This window comes from Cryptosporidium ubiquitum (assembly GCF_001865345.1).
Source record: "Cryptosporidium ubiquitum isolate 39726 chromosome Unknown contig_32, whole genome shotgun sequence".
Taxonomy (NCBI): Eukaryota; Apicomplexa; class Conoidasida; order Eucoccidiorida; family Cryptosporidiidae; genus Cryptosporidium; species Cryptosporidium ubiquitum.
The window spans coordinates 1-17,277 of record NW_021639810.1 but is presented as its reverse complement, the minus strand read 5'-3'; the positions used below and the strand labels follow the sequence as shown (position 1 = coordinate 17,277).

General features: G+C 32.8%; 5 protein-coding genes across 5 annotated transcripts; 1 reads left to right on the top strand and 4 right to left on the bottom strand.

Moving 5' to 3' along the window:
* Positions 1 to 245: 245 nt before the first annotated feature.
* cubi_00883 (uncharacterized protein) lies at positions 246 to 4,208 on the bottom strand (the record flags this gene model as incomplete). Its single annotated transcript, XM_029017895.1, has 1 exon — positions 246 to 4,208. The coding sequence occupies one exon, from the start codon at positions 4,206 to 4,208 to the stop codon at positions 246 to 248; it is 3,963 nt and encodes a 1,320-aa protein (XP_028876092.1).
* Positions 4,209 to 4,643: 435 nt separating this feature from the next.
* Positions 4,644 to 7,451, bottom strand: cubi_00882 (uncharacterized protein; the record flags this gene model as incomplete). The annotated part of the gene is made up of 1 exon (XM_029017894.1): positions 4,644 to 7,451. One exon carries the CDS (start codon positions 7,449 to 7,451, stop codon positions 4,644 to 4,646), a length of 2,808 nt encoding a protein of 935 aa, XP_028876091.1.
* Positions 7,452 to 7,857: 406 nt separating this feature from the next.
* Positions 7,858 to 12,609, bottom strand: cubi_00881 (ABC transporter; the record flags this gene model as incomplete). The annotated part of the gene is made up of 1 exon (XM_029017893.1): positions 7,858 to 12,609. One exon carries the CDS (start codon positions 12,607 to 12,609, stop codon positions 7,858 to 7,860), a length of 4,752 nt encoding a protein of 1,583 aa, XP_028876090.1.
* An 884-nt stretch (positions 12,610 to 13,493) lies between these two features.
* cubi_00879 (cathepsin B-like thiol protease) lies at positions 13,494 to 14,839 on the top strand (the record flags this gene model as incomplete). The annotated part of the gene is made up of 5 exons (XM_029017892.1): positions 13,494 to 13,606; positions 13,676 to 13,793; positions 13,853 to 13,914; positions 13,984 to 14,471; positions 14,526 to 14,839. The coding sequence occupies 5 exons, from the start codon at positions 13,494 to 13,496 to the stop codon at positions 14,837 to 14,839; spliced, it is 1,095 nt and encodes a 364-aa protein (XP_028876089.1).
* Positions 14,840 to 15,188: 349 nt separating this feature from the next.
* On the bottom strand, positions 15,189 to 16,934 carry cubi_00878 (uncharacterized protein; the record flags this gene model as incomplete). The annotated part of the gene is made up of 1 exon (XM_029017891.1): positions 15,189 to 16,934. The coding sequence occupies one exon, from the start codon at positions 16,932 to 16,934 to the stop codon at positions 15,189 to 15,191; it is 1,746 nt and encodes a 581-aa protein (XP_028876088.1).
* Between the last annotated feature and the right edge of the window lie 343 nt (positions 16,935 to 17,277).

The window sequence follows — 17,277 nt, the reverse complement described above, 5'->3', positions numbered from 1 at the left end:
AGTATTTGCAGTAATTTGGCGGGCATGCATGGCATATAATACAATACCGGTACTGGTGCATGCAAAAAAAAACAATGGAACATGTGGTTGAGAGAACAAGTGATATAAATAAAAATGATAATTTCCTCCGAAGCCTAAGTTTATCCTAATTTGAATAGCAAAAAATGGTTAGGTTTTGAGATAGAAATATCTTAATTTGTACTAGACTTAAAAATAGGAATTTGATTTAAAAAACTGTATAATTACTAATAGCTCATTAAATATATCATGTAATCTTCTTCTTGATTTTCATTTCTTTTTTGAGAATGATTTATATTTTGAAAATGTTCGTATGCTTTTTTTCTGAACTGGATCTCCAATTCACGTATTTCTTTGATATACTTTTTTGCCTTCCTCCTCTTCTTACCTCTAGTTGAGAGACGAGAGTAGAGAAATGAGACAGTTGGAGATATGACTGGTATTTTTTTTAAAGCTCTTATAATTCTATTCTTTTTTTTACTTCTCTTTTGGATTTTTGTAACAGGGTCTAAATCCCCATTCAAAGACCTTTTCTCCAAATCTCTGTTTTTCGTTAATTTCTTTTTTAATTTTGTGCTGCCTTTAACTTGAGGAATGCTTTGCTCTTCTGAGCGACTTAAATCGCTGTTTTCGCTTGTGTATGAAGAAGATGATTCTTCTTCGTACTCAGAGTATTGAGCAATTTTGGGCATTATAGAGTATTCGAGATTCAACATCATGTTCTTGCCACTGAAGGCTTTTCTTTTATTTTTCCTTGCTTTGTTTTTTCTCCTTTCTCTTTCCGCAATCTTCTTTGCTAGCTTTCTTGACATTTTTCTCCCCTCAATTGTGGAAGTATACATTACAAGCTGTTCAATCCTATCAGACCCTTGTCTTCTACAGAATCTATTAAGTCCGGCGGTCCCTTTAGAAACATAAACTGTTAGAAAATCTCTCAGTAACTTTACCAATTCTTTTTCATTTAGATTGTTTTTTGAAGAATTCAATGTTTCCTTTTTAATTAGCTTATCCATCATCTTTTTATTTTTTTTTAATTTAAGTTCTTCCTCCTCCAATTGATTGATTTTCTTCTCAATTCTTTTTAATAATTCCATAGATTCTCTATTTTTCTCTTCTCTCTCCTTGATCTCTTTCTCACTCAACTCTTCCGTTGAATCTTCTTCAAAAAAAGCATCTACTTGATCTTTTTTGTAATTTGAAAGTTTATCCAAAACCTCTCCTGTTGGTTTATTGCATTTATCAGAATTTTCATCATCTTCACATATATCATCGAGAATTGCCTGAGATACAGATTTGTCCAGTTCTACTTTTCTATTAGCCCTATGAATCTTTTTTCCATTACAAATGGCCGTCAAATGCCCTAATTCAGTAACTCCCAAACTCAAACAACTTTCAGATTCCTGATTTAATTCAAGTTTACCCTTTTCAGTTTCACCAAACAAATCAAAGTCCATTCCCCCCAACATCGCTATGTTGTCGATCAATTCCTTTAGCTCACCAATTGGAAGTCCTAAAGTCATTGGAACTATGAACCACCTTCTCTCCAACATTGTATTTAATGGACAATTTTCTATACTTAAAGGAATCTCCAACTTAGGTCCTGATCCTTGATTAATGCTCATATTTTCAAACTTTATTTGATTGTCAATACCAAAGTCTGTATTTTTTTTCTTTTCAGTTCCTTCTTGACTTTCTTTAAGTAGATAGACCCTTAATTCGTCATTTGGAAGTAAACCGCTATTTTCTACTTTATCAGTTTCCTTTAATATTGTATATACTACTTTTTTGAACTCTTTCCCAATGTCAAACCCTGACCCTATTCCCATCTGGTTTACATCTAGTGAAATACCCTGTTTTACTCCATTAGAAACTATATCTTCTTTTAACTTTTTAATACTTTGATTACTTTTTACCATAAGTTGAAAAGGCTCTATTGGGAACTCTTCTCCTTTGTAATTATAAAACATCACATTCAGATTAAACTTTTCAATGATCTCAACTACAAAAATCATCTTGCTAATTCTTTTTTTCTTTCCAACTTTTTTTCCAGTAGAATGATGGCCAATAATGTACTCATTATTCAAGTAAGTATCTGATTCTTTGTCTTTTATATGAACTGTTTTAGCTGGAATAGATTTATCCAGAATCTTCCTTTCTATCAAACTTTCAATCAACTCTTTTACTGTTGTGTTCGAAAGTATCTTTAGCCTGTATTCAAACAAAGACTCATCATTCAAATCTGAATCCTCCTCGCTTTTTTCTGATATTTCCTCGCCTATCGAATTTGAAGGAATCATTAACATTATCTCAACACTTTTTGTTGGTAAAACCTCTATAAATACACCTACATCATTTCTTTCAGAGTGAAATGTTAAATATGTGATTGAAGATGGAGTCTTTGGAACTGGTAAGTACTCAATTAACTTTTCGTTTTCTATATTTTTTTGGACTCCAATTATCAGGTATTTGGATAGCTCATTACTGTAATTCAAATAAACCATCTTTAGAAAATCGAAAACTGAAATGATCTCTGGGATCTCTAGATTCCTAGTAAACAGAATTTTGTCATCAATCTGATCTTCAGATTCTTTGCTTATGGTCAAGTAAACCAGAATCTCAACTTTTACTTTTTTAGGTTCTTTCATTGTTAAATTCATCCCTTGGTAATATATTTTTGATGTACTTATTGTTTCATGATCATTTGGATCCAAAATTATACTATCTTCTTTATTATTACCTTCATAAACTAATAAGCAGTTCTTTTCTTTGTTTCCCCTAGAATTCCAAACTAGCTGGGCTTGAGAATATAATGATGCTATTGTAGTTAAAGAAGGATCCCCTTTTATTTCGTATTCTATTTTCCCTACCTGGTTTAGAAATTTTACAATTGGGGAATCAAGATCTTTTCTTCTATCTGGTATTGCCTCAAAATCAGAATCAATAGTTTTTACTTGATTGTTGCTATTAAATACTAAATCTTCAATATCCTTCTCATCCTTTTTCTCAAAAATCTTGCTCAAATCCTGTCTCATACTTAATTCGCTATAATCGACTTTGCTGTCTTCCTCCTGGCCTCCAAAGACTGTTACATAAATTACAAAAGGTCTATTTTTTGAAATATTTACCCCTTCAGGAACGAAATCTTTTAACTCTACTTCCTCAGTTTGATCAACCTCTCTCCCCTCCTCATTTTGAATCGCAATTCTATCTCCCTTTGAAATTAATGCATTTTCTGTACCTGGAAATGTTATTTTATATAATCTTTCAAGTAAATCTCCTACTTTTGAGTCCTCATTCAAATTGATTAATTTGCTTGGAACTTCTTTTATGTTCGAGAATACGATCATTACTGGGAAATCCCCCTGACTTCCTGATTCAAACCCTTGAAAATTATCTTCCTTAAAACTATATGACTCATTATTAATCTCTGTATCTTCATTTTCCTCATTACTTAAGCTTAAATCTCTTATCTTTATTTTTATCAAATCACCATTCTCTAAATCTGACATTTTATTCTGTTCTTTGCTATTCATCTGTATTTTTAACTCTTTATTTGGGTTTCTTAACGTTTTAACTGACTCTATTGAAAATTCCAGAGGATTTGCAAAATTTTCTATTACTTTCTTTAACTCTCCAAATGTCATTGGAAACTTTTCTCTTACAGAAACTGTCTTTGGAACCTTTGATGGATTAATAAACACTTCATCATCTATTGAAGAAAAGCCTAAAATTAGTATTCCTTCTTGTGTTTTCAAATTATAATCCTCTTGTTTTCCAAACATATCAATCTGAGTTTCCGTTTTACTCTTATTCTGTGAATTAAACTCATCTTTCAAAATAAACTCTATTAATATGTCTTCATTCTCTGCAACCTTGAATTCCGAAATTGAATGACTGAATTCTGATTTCTCCAATTCTATTTCATTCACTCTAACCTTTAATCCATCTTCAACTTCTAATCCAAATAAACTTTTTAACTTTGTTTCACCTATTATCAAATAATCACTTAATGGTTTTCCTTCTATTATTTGAAATGACTCCTCCTCTAAACCTGAGTATAGCGGGTATTTTAATATGACTTTTGCATGTTCATGTAAATCTTTGCATGTAGCCACATGCACTTTAAAAAATAGTGCCGGAATTATAGTTAAAAAAAAAAAACACGTAATTGTTTTATATTTAGATTCCATTGGAATTCTCTTTTTTTTTTTTAAAGATATTCAAATGAAAGTTTTTTTTTGTGAAGAAAAAGAAACGTTTAGGTTATTTGATTTCCAATGATTAAATTTCCCATATATTATCACTACTTTTCTAATATTAAAGAAAAAATTTTCCTAGTTTTCAAAGCTTACACACAAAATTGCCCCTATTTTTCTTTTAGTGTGTACCAAGCTTAGAGATCACCCCTAATAAATTAGGAAAATATTAAAAATTTTTACTTTTATAAACAATAATTTAAGTATTAAATATGTGAAAAAATCCAAAAAATCTTCTTATTTATAGCCCTAATCTAATTATTATTATTAATACAAGTATTTTTATTTTTTTTTTGAATAAATGTACTATCCAAACTTGTTATATATCATTTTTCATATTTAGTAGTTTTTTTGACAACCTTAATCACCTTAATGATCGTCATAATCATCATCATCATCATCATCATCATCATCGTCATCGTCATCATCATCATCAGATTCTTCGTGGTTTAGCTGAGGAGGTGGAGAAATGTACTTTTTACTAGGTTTGTTTTCTTTCTCAGGAAGCTGGAAGCGGACTGCCTTTTCTTTTAAATTCTCAAAACTATTTTCTTGGTTTTGATCCTCCAATAAATCATTAGCTTCAACTTTTCCTGGAACATATATAAGTTTGTTTAATTCTTTATTTTCAGATTCATTTTTTTTATTGTCGTTTTCGGAGCCTTCTTTTGTAATTTCAGAAAAGCTGATTCGCCTATCTTTATTCGGATTAACTCCAATAACTTTGAAATCATTTAAGTCACTCAGAGGGGCAAATTCTCTGGGTATAACAGGATTTATGCGTTTTTTTGGGTTCATATGGAGTTTATAGGCACTAGAAACTCTTTGCCTATCTGACTCATCTTTAAGTTTTGTCTTTCCGTGGCTTCTAACTTTTCTCTTACGTTTCTTTTCCTGAATTATTTTCATAAATTCTTTAAGTACTTGTTTATTATTAAAATCATTCAGGTAATAATCTTCTCTAGCTTCTTTCGGGTCGATCTTATTTCGAGGATTTAAGTTATAATTTGGTATAACTTTATGAACTCTTCCAACATTAACATAATAGACTTTGTCATTAAATGGTTGTTTTACGTTTAAAGGATCAAGCTTTACATCATCGTTTAGATTACCATAGATTTTGCCAAAAGTTAACTTATGAGCAAACTCCTTCTTTATTCTCTTTTTGTAAGGAAGCTCTAATAATCCATGTCTATCATAGCCTCTTGGAACTTTCTCATCATCAGATTTTGGATGACTCATTTTCCAATTTGGGTCATAGATTTCTGGAATCACATAAACTTCATTTAAAGGTACAAGCTTATCTGGATTTTTAACTTTAGATCTAAAATTCATATCCATATTTATTCTTGGTGTTTTATCTTCATGAATTCGTTTTTCACAATTTTCCGAGCATTTATTTGGATAAATATTCATCTTAAGACGTCCATAGTAATTTGTTGGGCCATTAATTAGCAAATCTTTCTTATGTTTCTTGTTTTTTTCTTCAAATTCACCATTTAATCCCAATTCCTTGTTTTCACCAAATAGTTCTCCTTTTAAAACTTGTTCATCCTGAATATAACTTATCTTCCTCAAATAATCTTCTTTTTCTCCTAATGGTTCTATAGAGCCTAAAATTTTTGAAGGTTCTTTTTCATTTAAGGATAGCTCCTCAATTTTGTTTTCCAATTTTGGCATTTCCAAGTATTCCGGAAGATTGGATTTAGGAGGAAGTGTCAAAAGTTTCGGTAGTACTGCTCCTTTTCCCATAAAGACTTCTCCATATTTTGGAATTGAAGTCTCTACTATAAAAGCTGAAGTGGGGACCTCTTTATAGAGCTTTGGCTCTCTGGGATTTTCTGGAGGAGGGGGTGGAGGAGGAGGAGGAGGAGGAGGAGGTGGTGGCGGAGGTGGAGGAGGTGGCGGAGGTGGCGGAGGTGGAGGTGGAGGAGGGGGAGTTGGGGAAGAAGAAGAAGAGGAAGGAGGTGGAAGTTGAGGTGAGGGAGGAGGGGAAGGAGGAGGAGAGGAAGAAGAGGGAACTGGGAGTGGAGGTGGTGGCGGTGGTGGAGGTGGAGGAGGGGGAGTTGGGGAAGAAGAAGAAGAGGAAGGAAATGAAGGTAATTGCGGAAAAGTTTCCAGATATTTGATCTCTGGATCCTGAGCTTCCAAAGTATTTAGAGAATCTTTTCCTCTCATTTTTCTACTTGTTCCAGGAATAGCATAGTTGGAATACTGGAACTTAATTTGAGTAGTACCATGAGCATTTTTCTTTTCGTCTGGACGGTCCTCCCTATCTTCAAGGTCTTCCTGACCTTTGGTAATACCAAATAAGCTCTCAAAATCTGAATTTCTTTTAAGTTCCTCTAAGGCTGAGAGTTTTTGGAATGTCTTAAGGTCTTGATTCATCCATAATTTATAAAAACTTGGATTTTCAATCATTTGAGATGCCTCCACATGTTCTTTTCCCTTATCAAATCTTTTCAATATCTCCTGCAAGGGCACTTTACCTTCCTTTGGAGCAATTTCTCCTTGAGAAATTCTTTCTAAATACTCCTTTTCTTTTTCATTAGCTTCTTTTCTTTTCTGGTCAAGCTCTTCCATTTTAGCTAACATATTTTCTCCTCGACATCTCACATCTATGGGTAAGTTGGATCTTGTAAGTTTTCTTATCTTAGGAGGAGTAACACTCAAAGTTTTGCATCTATTAATGAATTCCTCACGGTTCTTTTTTATCTCGAAATAATGTTCAACACTTTTAATGCAAAAATCTCTAAGGTTTTTGTAAGTTTCTTGCTTTTCTTCACTGGAAATTGGAGGAGAAAATTTAAGTTCTTCGCCAATCCTAATCATCCCAGGTATCAATTTGGGGTTCTTGTACTTTTTCTGGCTTTCTTGTTGATTCCATTGATCTTTCAAAAGGGATCTTATTGTTCTAAAACATGATTTAAAAAACTCTGACTTATTTTCCTCACTACAAATAAAACTCTTTGGAACTTTTGGAGGAAGAAATTTTACCAAACTAGTGTCTTGAAGGGATCTTTCATATAAAAAATCCCAGAGTTTAATCTTCTTGGTGTTTTCTTGATCATTTAATATATTATGTTCCTTATTCTCTTCTGCTTGTGGGAGATTAAAGTAAATTTGTATTATTATCAAAAATAATAATAGCTTATCGAATGTTTTAAAATAACCCATACTTTCATTTATCTGCAATTATTAACATTAAACTCAAATTTTACTTCAATTCTACACTTAGAAATTTATCAATCAATTCTCGGTATTATTTTAATCCTTGGGTAAACTTTAAAAGAAAAAATGAACTCTTTTAAATCAGTCTTTTTGAAAAATTTAAATCTTTATCCAAAAGTTGGTGATCTTCCCATCTTCTCCCTATTTTCTTGATTTTTTTTTTTATTTCCAACTTATTTTTTTGATCTTGTACTTATTTGCATTTATTACTTTTGCATGTTCCCGCTCAAAGTGCCCTCTAATGCAAAAGTAGCGCCACATGTTGCATGCTGGGCGGCATATAGTGAGAAAAAGGAAATAAGGAAAGAGAAACTGATTAAAATCACTAATTAAAAGCACTACAGTCACAATACTAATTTAGGGTGGGGGGGTTAATAAACGATATTTCTTTAAGGAGACCATCCGAAATGTGGTAGATTCTCTTACATTTTTTGATAATGTTGATGTCGTGGGAAATAGTGATCACTGCACAATGAGAACAATAAGTAGAGATGATATCGATGATTTGCATAGTTTGCTCATTCATTGATGAGTTCTTGGAGAGTTCATCCTGGAAAATGATTGGTTCATCGATAAGAATTAGATTGTAGTTTTTAGAGTAAAGGACTATTCTGCATGTATAGAGGAATCTGAGGTAAATTTCAGAAATGACAAATGGCGGGGGTTCATTGGAGATTTTAAAGCTACTTAGGCATAAGGGAGAAGCACATAGCCTTGGTTTGCGGGATTCACTGATGTTGATTGGATTCTTTTGTAAAGAAATCTTGGAATTGATTCCATTGAGTGTGTTAATAACATATTTGTAGATCCCACAAATTTTAAGTACACTATGAACTTCGTTGTCACTATACTGAAAGAATGGATCAATAACATCTCTGACAGTACAATTGGGCAGAATGCACATTGCCTGAGGAATTACCCCAATTTTGTTTCTGAGAATATGCCTTGGGATTAAATGAATTGACTGACCAAGCAGAGAAATTGCTCCCGAAGTAATTGGAGAAATTTTTAAGATAGAGTTGAAGAGTGAAGATTTTCCGGATCCTGTTCTTCCGATAAGACCAACAACTTCTCCACTGAATGCTTTTAAAGAGATATCTTTTAGGATTGAATTCTTACATAGTTCTCCTTTATCAGGAACTTCATAGTCAATAAAGACATTTGAAATAGAAAGGACAGGATTTCTGTGGTTGGATAGGTCATTCGCAGAAAGAAGGGAAACAAATATGTTGTCATAAGTCTTCTTGAAATTGGTATGTTCTGAATCCTTGTTTAAGAACAGAGATCTACGTGAGGAATTGCTCTTAAGTTTAAGAAGCATATTCTTCTCAACCTTATCTTCCTCGTGGCGTAGATAATTACGGTCTTTGTCATTTTTTGAAATTAAATTCACTAGATCGTTAATCCTTTCAATACTACACATTTCCTTCTCGAGCTGGATATAGTCTGCCATTAAACATGTTGCATTCTCTGCCAAAGAAAGGCATTTTGAGATTCCCCAAGCAATTGTAATTGGCTGAGAGAGTAAGTTCAAATAAAAGAGAAAGATCGAGTTGGAACGTTTATTCTCAATTGAACTCAGTGTAAACGGGGTAACGTATGGAAAGATTGAATTAATTATGGAGATGGGAAGAATGAAGAACTGAATTCTTGTGTTACACCAAATTAATGATGTATGCTGTAGAAGTCTGATTCTTTGCATAAATTCAAGTATGTTTAGAGCTGTTTTTTCAAAATATTCGCTATTCTTGAGCAGAAATATGGTCCTAGATCCTTCCAAAGTAGATGACATTATGGAGCATATTGGGGAAAATGCAATCAAATTAATTCTTTGTAGGTTTCTGCTAGCTGCAATCATGGGAAGAAAGATTCTGAAAAAAACCAGTCCCATCATTACGAGGAAAATAGGCAAGGTCCAAGGAGCAAGGGTTATTAATATACATATGTTCATCACAAGAGACACAAGACCCCAGGTTACTCTTCCAAAGCTCCTCATCGTATTCCAGTCGATTAAGATAATGTCAGTTGAAAACTTATTGAGAATCTGACCAGCAGATATCTTCATTAATGTTGGTATGGATGAATTAATTAGGACTTTATACAGCAAGTTGTTGTGGAAGAATTTACATGCTTGAATACAAGCTACAGCTTCAAATATATATGTACCAAAAGTACTCATAATAATAATAAATAGCATTAAGCCAAATGATCCAATTAGTTGATTTGTATCCAAACTTAACCGGCCATTTCTACTCATATGAACTCCCAGAATGTACTCAAGAGGACCTTTGAACTTATCTAGAACAAATCTAGAAACATGTTTTCTCAAATCAATGTTTCTAGAGGGTCCATATGGCATTACATTCATGGGAGCATTACCTTTAATAATATCAAGATCTTTAGCCTGATTATTTGTCTCACAAATAAGATCCAAGAAATATGTGAAACCAAACTGGCTTAAGATACCTCCGAAAACTGTAATTAATACACCAATAAATATCAAAAATAACATAATTTTATTAACACTTGATAGGTATGAACCATAAGTTTTGCTACTAACAGAACCAATCTCATTGATATCTTCCAAAAGCGGTAAGATTTCTTTAGATTGGATAGCTTTAATTAAATCAGACTCAGAAATAAACTTATCCTTGGAACTTGTTTTGCCACTAAACGAAACCATTTTTTGAAGATTGCTGTCGCAGAGAGGGTATTGTTCATTCTCTGAAACATTTAAAGAATATTGAATTGGAGAATCCTGTTTATTGTTTCTAAATATCTCTTCGTCTTCACTTATCTGGTTTTCAATAGATAAGCTGGGATTATTATTGGCAAAAGCAAAGTTTTTGGAAACGTTTCCATCAATAAGATTCTTTTTGAATATTGTAAATCCTTCAGTAATACCATCATTTCTAAATTTGTACTCTCTAATCGAGCAGGAAAAAGTTCCTACTGATTTAGAAAATAGTATCTCTTTTAAAACTGGGGAAATAATTAGGATAGTATTAGCATCTTGAAGTATTGCTTCTTCACCTGTGAATAGTCTGAGCATTATATTAATTGCAACGGGAATATCAATTGACCTGAAGCAGTTATCCAAAATGAAAAGATGATCAAAGTCCGCGTCATTTTGAGAGTTTACAAGGTACTTATATACGGCTCTGGCAAGGCCAATTCTTGCAATCTGGCCTCCACTAAGTCCTTGCCTTCCATCAACAAATCTAAGATCTTTGTCTTTCCAGGAAAAAATATCAGCATTAAGATCGCAGGCAAAAAGTGCCAGCTTATATAGATTTTTGATCATTGGAGATCCACAAAGTATTATTGATCGAATTGTTCCAGATGGTATCCAAGGATCATGAGAACACCAGAAAATAGGCAAACATGATATTCTCCTAATATAAAAGATAGACTCGGTACAATTGCTAATTTTCGGTCCAACTTGACACCCATAATCATTATATCCAAGAATTGCTTGTACAAATATTTGAAGTCTTTCTGAAGAATGATCCTCTATCACAGTCATACAGCTCCTTTCCACTTGGAAGAGGTTAATATTTATTCTATCTTCAAAAAGATCGTTAATGAGTTCCACATTCTTGATTAAAACTACGGTGCTATCAGAGATGTTTCTGGCCTTTTGAATACCAATTTCTTCATTAATATTGATATTGAAACTGGAACCTGCGAAATCTTCAACACTGCTTTCCTCAAGCATAGAATTAGAGTTAAAGTTTGTATTGCTTTCAAAAGAGCCATTGTTTTGGATTTCTTTTACAGAATTCTGGAATTCCGCGTCTCTACGAAGGCTTTCTTTTATCTCCAAGTTACGCAATATTACATATCTGATTACAGATTCCATACGAATCTTTGAATTATTACCTTCAACTATAGTTGATATTAATAAAGGAAGATCGGAAAGTCTTTGAGAAAACATATCAATTACATAATAGGAAGTAACTATTTTGCTGGTTGGTACTTCAAGACCATAGAGTACCGAGCAAATTAGGACTGTCTTGAAAAGAGTGTATTGAGTAATTAGATTAGCAGTAGAGTATAATACTGAAGAAATAGATTGGAAAACTACAAAGCTTTTACGTGACCTTAACTCATTAATACGGGAGCCGTTGATTGACCAGTAAAACAAGCTTTCCAATCCAAGAATCTTGATAGATGACAATTTCTTAATAGTATAGTCCATAATATTCATTCTTTCATCCCTCCTCACAAGATAATTCCATTTGAAGAAGGCTAAGCAGACTTCCAGTAGAATGACTAGGAGGGAAATGAATATGATACAAAACATTGCTGGCCTGCTTAAAACTGAGTCACCCATTGTTCGTGTCAACATTGTTAAAACCAAAATCATTCTAATAGGAATAATAACTATGTCGACTAAAGATACTATAACTTTGACCACAATATTCATGTCAATCAAGATGCTGTTGTAGATGCTGGTAGTGTCTTCTCCTTTAAAATCATTAGTGTCTTGGCCTATTTCAATTCTGTTTATACCTCTCGAAAGCACTGACCTGTATAAAAGGTGAGTAATACTACCTTGAATTCGGACAGTTTGCCTGCATATGTAATACCCTATTTGTGTAGTAGAGATTACGAACAAAATCTGAAGCAAACTAATTACAATAGCTATCTTTATACCTTCTTTCCTCAAAATATAGTATTCGTCATGGTTCTTGTTTAGTTCGGAAAAAGCCTCGATAGTTTTCAAGCTCAACTTCAGCCTATCAGCAATAAAAATCCCCAGTATTTCACAAAAAATCTTGCCAAGAAGAATTCTAAACAAAGAACCTCTCAGAACATTAAATACTGCTCTAAAGATGTTGACATTAAAGTCTTCGTACTTATTTACGTTGGAATTCATTTTCATAATTTCCATCTCGAGTTTATTCGTCCAAAGAATCGTAGAGTCTGATTCAAGAATCTTCGGAAATTCAGATGGATTGTGATTTATTCCTGCTGCTGCATTCTTTATATACTTGTCAAGCCATCCTAATGTAAGTTTGCTCCATAACCCTGCACTCTTTGGGTGACCCCACTTTTGTTTTTCATTAATATTTTTATATAATGTTTCCAACTTTTCCATCTTAGATTTTCGATTGCAAGAAACTGACACAGCTTATTTATTCTTTGGGTCTTTTATTTCGATAGAAATTTCTCTAGGCATAGACACTTTTACCTTAGATTATAAATGAATTACATTAATGGGCAACTCAACTAACTTAAGGAATAATTCTTCAGCCAATCTACCTCAAATTCAACTTGTCTCCTCAAATTATTCCGTTTAAGTTAATAGTTACTTGTAACACAATTTCTAGTAATAAATGAATGTCTAGGAGGCTCTCCCGCCATTTTAGGCGGCTTGCCAAAAATGGGGAAAATTTGACTGCATGTAAAACCGGTATAATAACAAACTTCATGCAATGATACACAGAAAATTGCAAGCATGCAAAAACCGTGTGCAGTTTATATCCTGGATATTCAATAATTAATTTATTAAACATTTTTGGACCCGGACGTTCTTCGGGAAATAATATATAACAGTATGAGAGAAAAAGTTTGAGGACAGACTAGCTGACAGAATATGGAAGGAGATTACATTTGAATTTAAAATATAAATTAAGAACTAAGTTATTAAAAATTTACTTTGTGGCTATTTAGAAATACAAATTCGATTCATTAAAAACTTTATAATTTTGTTAAACTTGGAAAAGTTGAAAGAAATAAGGACTTAAATAGGGTGGGAAATTAATAACTGAGGAATTAAGAAAATATGACAAGGAATATAGATTTGGGTAATTCACCATTTTCAGCTTTTGCTTTTTTTAAGATTTTAATCATATTTTCGATTATTTCTGTAAGTCTAATCATTTTGAACCTGTAAAACCAACAATAATTCAATTAAACCTAAAGGGATTTCAATGCCTAATATTGAACAAAAAAAATGTGGAAGAGTATTCAAATGATGAGATGATGGAAATATGTACCAGAACTTGGAATGAAATAGAGAGATTGGGCCAGAAACCAATAATGGACTTTGAACATTGCTTTGGAATGATTGATATGGTATACAAGTCAAGAAGGTAAGAAATGAATTGAGGAAGATATAATGATTCATTTTTAACCTCTATTACGTTTAAAATAATTCCTAGGTTAATGCCAACAGCAGAATTTGACCTGACCCATTATTCTCTATCAAAAAATGAGGTTGAAAATTACGCAAATATTGACATTTATTCAGGGGAGCTCAAGGAAATTACTGGTGAAGATGTAAGTTCAAAAAAATCTAGATTCTTCTTTATTTTGATTCTGAAACTTTATACAATTAGCAAAATAAGATTGATTCTTTATTATTGAATAAAAGTGAACCAAAAAGAAGTTTGGCATTAAAGTAAGTAGAGCTCACTTAAAGAGTCATAATATCTAATAAAACTAAAATGAACTAACTCTTCACAATCAGGATTCCAGAAAGTTATGATTTAAGAAGTAATGATGCCAATCGGAAAAGTGGCGGAAGCTGTATTACTTTTCCAGATAACCAAGGAAAATGTGCAAATTGTTATAATTTCTCGGCTTTATCTGCAATAGAAGGGGCAACATGTAGGCAATTGGGAAAATTGATTCCCCCCCTTTCCCAACAGCATTCTCTTGACTGCTGGCTTCAAAGTAAGGGTGCAGCAAAAGCTTGTAGTGGCGGCCAGACTTTTGAAGTATTTAACTATGCTATTAAGTCAAAGGTATGTACAAAAGACTCATATCCACCAACTACATATAAAACTGGTAAAGTTGGGGAATGCAAGGCTAATTGTGAAGAGTGCGTAGCAATAAAAAACTTTAAATGGAGCTATACTGGCTCGAGTGTCTTATATGAAGATCCTTGGGATGTGATTACTGATGCAATATATAATTATGGACCAGTTACAGTGAGTGTTTGTTCATTAATGCCTGGTAAGTTTTCTTAAATTAGGTTAATTATTTCTTATACAATTCTCTTAACCTTAGGTTTCAATTTGTATTCTGGCGGATACTATGAACCACCGACTTGTGGAAGTATATGGTGTGGGACGAGACAAGTAGATCATGCAGTAACTTTAGTGGGATATGGAGTAAGTGCTCAGGGAAAGAGGTACTATATAATGAAAAATAGTTGGGGTTTGAGTTGGGGTAATAAGGGTTTTATGAATATAAGTGCTGATATGTGCAGTACATTTTTCAATCCAGGATGGGTAACTTCAGTAACTATGGATGGTATTTCAGAACATTGTTTAAATAAAGAGCCAGAACAGAGTGAGATAGCAAATGATTTTGTGATTTAAATGCCACTCAAGAGGAAATTAAGAGAAAGCAAGGGTGGCACATAAGACGGGAAAAAATTAAAGAGAAAAGGTGTCAAAAGTTAAATAGTACGCTACAATGCAAAAATTCAGTATTTGCATCCCTTAAAATTTTCTAAAGTTTCATTCTCTTGATCTATAAAGCAAGCATACCGGATAAATAAAAATTAACTTCCACAGAAACTTAGGAGACAGCTGCTATCGTCAGACCTCAAGTTAAAGTGACTTTATGGAAATACAAGATAATGTTGATGTTTGAATAATCTTCAATAAAAAGTTCAAAATATCTTTTATTCTCGGTGGTGAATGGCATGTTTATTTAGAAGCATATTTAACTTGAAATTTGGTCGAGTAAAGAAACTAGAGTTGATGCCTTTTCAATAGCAAGTTCTGAAGACTCATTTGGGTAATAAGACATTAAAGAAGTTTCGCAAAGAGCTTGCATAGAATATGAACTCTTGAATGAATATAGGCTCTTGTATGGTAATTTATTCGTACAATAATCAACACAAATTTTGATTGCAAGCTCTTTATTAATCGTTAAACCAAAAGTAGAAACTGCACCTTGTTTCTGGGTCTCATTCAAAATTTCAACAATGGATTTCTTTGGGAAAGATCCACTCTTAAGCATGGTCTTGGATGTATAGTAAAATCTGATGGCTTTTGCAAATAACAAAGGAGCTGTCATATACTTCTTAAGATATCTCTCAGCATTAAATACTGAAGTTGAACCACCAAAGAAGTTAAATCTCTTTGACGAATCAATAAGAGTTTTTGTTGCATTCCAAGCATTGGATCTGCTTGTGTAGCATTTAATGAAGGAAGAACAGATTTCTTGAGCTTGCTCGTTTGAAACTGAAACTTGGTGATACTTTCCAGAAGTTAAAATCGCAACACAGCTTTTTTTCATCCTATTTTTTGTAGATTCAAGCTTTCTGAAGATTCTATACCAGGTTCTTACAATTGCATTTCTTCCAATAACCCTAGTTGCAACATCAACAATTTGTGGGAATTGAAGGAGACCATACATTTCATTAAATTCCTCTGAGTCAATATTAGATGAGGAAATGGAAAAGATTTTACGGGAAAGACAAATAGAGGCAGAAGATGTGGATTCTGAATGACCATAAAAGACCAAGTACTGTCCAAATCTCGGAATTTCAGTAGAAAAACTTCTTCTGGGGTTGAATGACATAGAATATTGGAAAGGCAAAAGCTCAGCAGTAAGGGGTGGATATATTACAGATCTTTCAGAATGAATAAATCTTGTTACAAGAGGGATCTCATTAAAAGCATCAACTAGTCCTCTAATTGAAGGATACTCATTAATTATTCCCGGGAACAAAGTATTAATCAAATTTGCAAATTCATAAACAAATATATCTGGGATTGTAACATCACTTCCAAAAGTTAAGGGACCATCATATTGTTGTACCTGACTTTTAACAAACTCCTCAACCTGGAAAATAGTAATAATTGGCCCACTAGTAATATCACCATCAGTAAAAAAATCGGGTGAGTTTAAAACAGCCTCAACAGATCCTTCTTTTCCCATTAAATGCTGTACCCAACCGGAAAATAAGTTGTTTGCTGTAACACTAGCACTCATGATTTGATTTTCTGGAATTGCCAATCCTTCACCAAGAAGTTTAGGATTATACTTTTTTGCCAAATAAATCATAAGATCTAAAGTTTCTGTCATAAATTTAGTTGTTCTTGTATTAGTACAATCAACTAAGAATGGCAAATTTGGAGTAGAATTGGGGTCTATTTGCGCAATTAAAGATTTGTGCCTACCAAACCAATTCGCGAAATCAAATGCACCTTCAGAGTTGTAACCACCAAATGCATGCCCAATATAAGGAAGCTGTGAAAGCTCAAATACTAGGCGCATCAAATTGCCTCTACCTCTAAACCCATCCCAATATCCAAAGTGGAGATCAATTCCTGGATACATTTCAGGGTATTTGCAAAAATCGAGTTCTTTTGTAATATCATCGTCTCCAGCAAGTGTGTAATGGAAGCTGGAAGCAAAAATAGTTGAAAAAACAAATAAATATCTAATAATATTTTTCATTGTATCTTTCCGTCAAATATGAAACAGATATGTTTTTCTGGGAAAGTAATTGTTTACGATTATTTTATTTTCAGGTGACTCTAGTTTTGTCTCGAACAAAAAAAAACTTGATTGAAAAATTAGAAAATCTATGTAATGTCTACTTTAAGTAATAAAAATTATTTTAATAATAATTTAATTTCTTTTTTTTTCGCACCTAATTATTGTATTAATATGGTGTTTTATGTCTAATGTGTATATTTTTTTTTAAATCAATTTACCCCCACTTTTGTTATATTTACAAGTTTAAATAATAATATTATGATGCAATTTGGTGGTACCAACAGCAATCGGCCATACTATA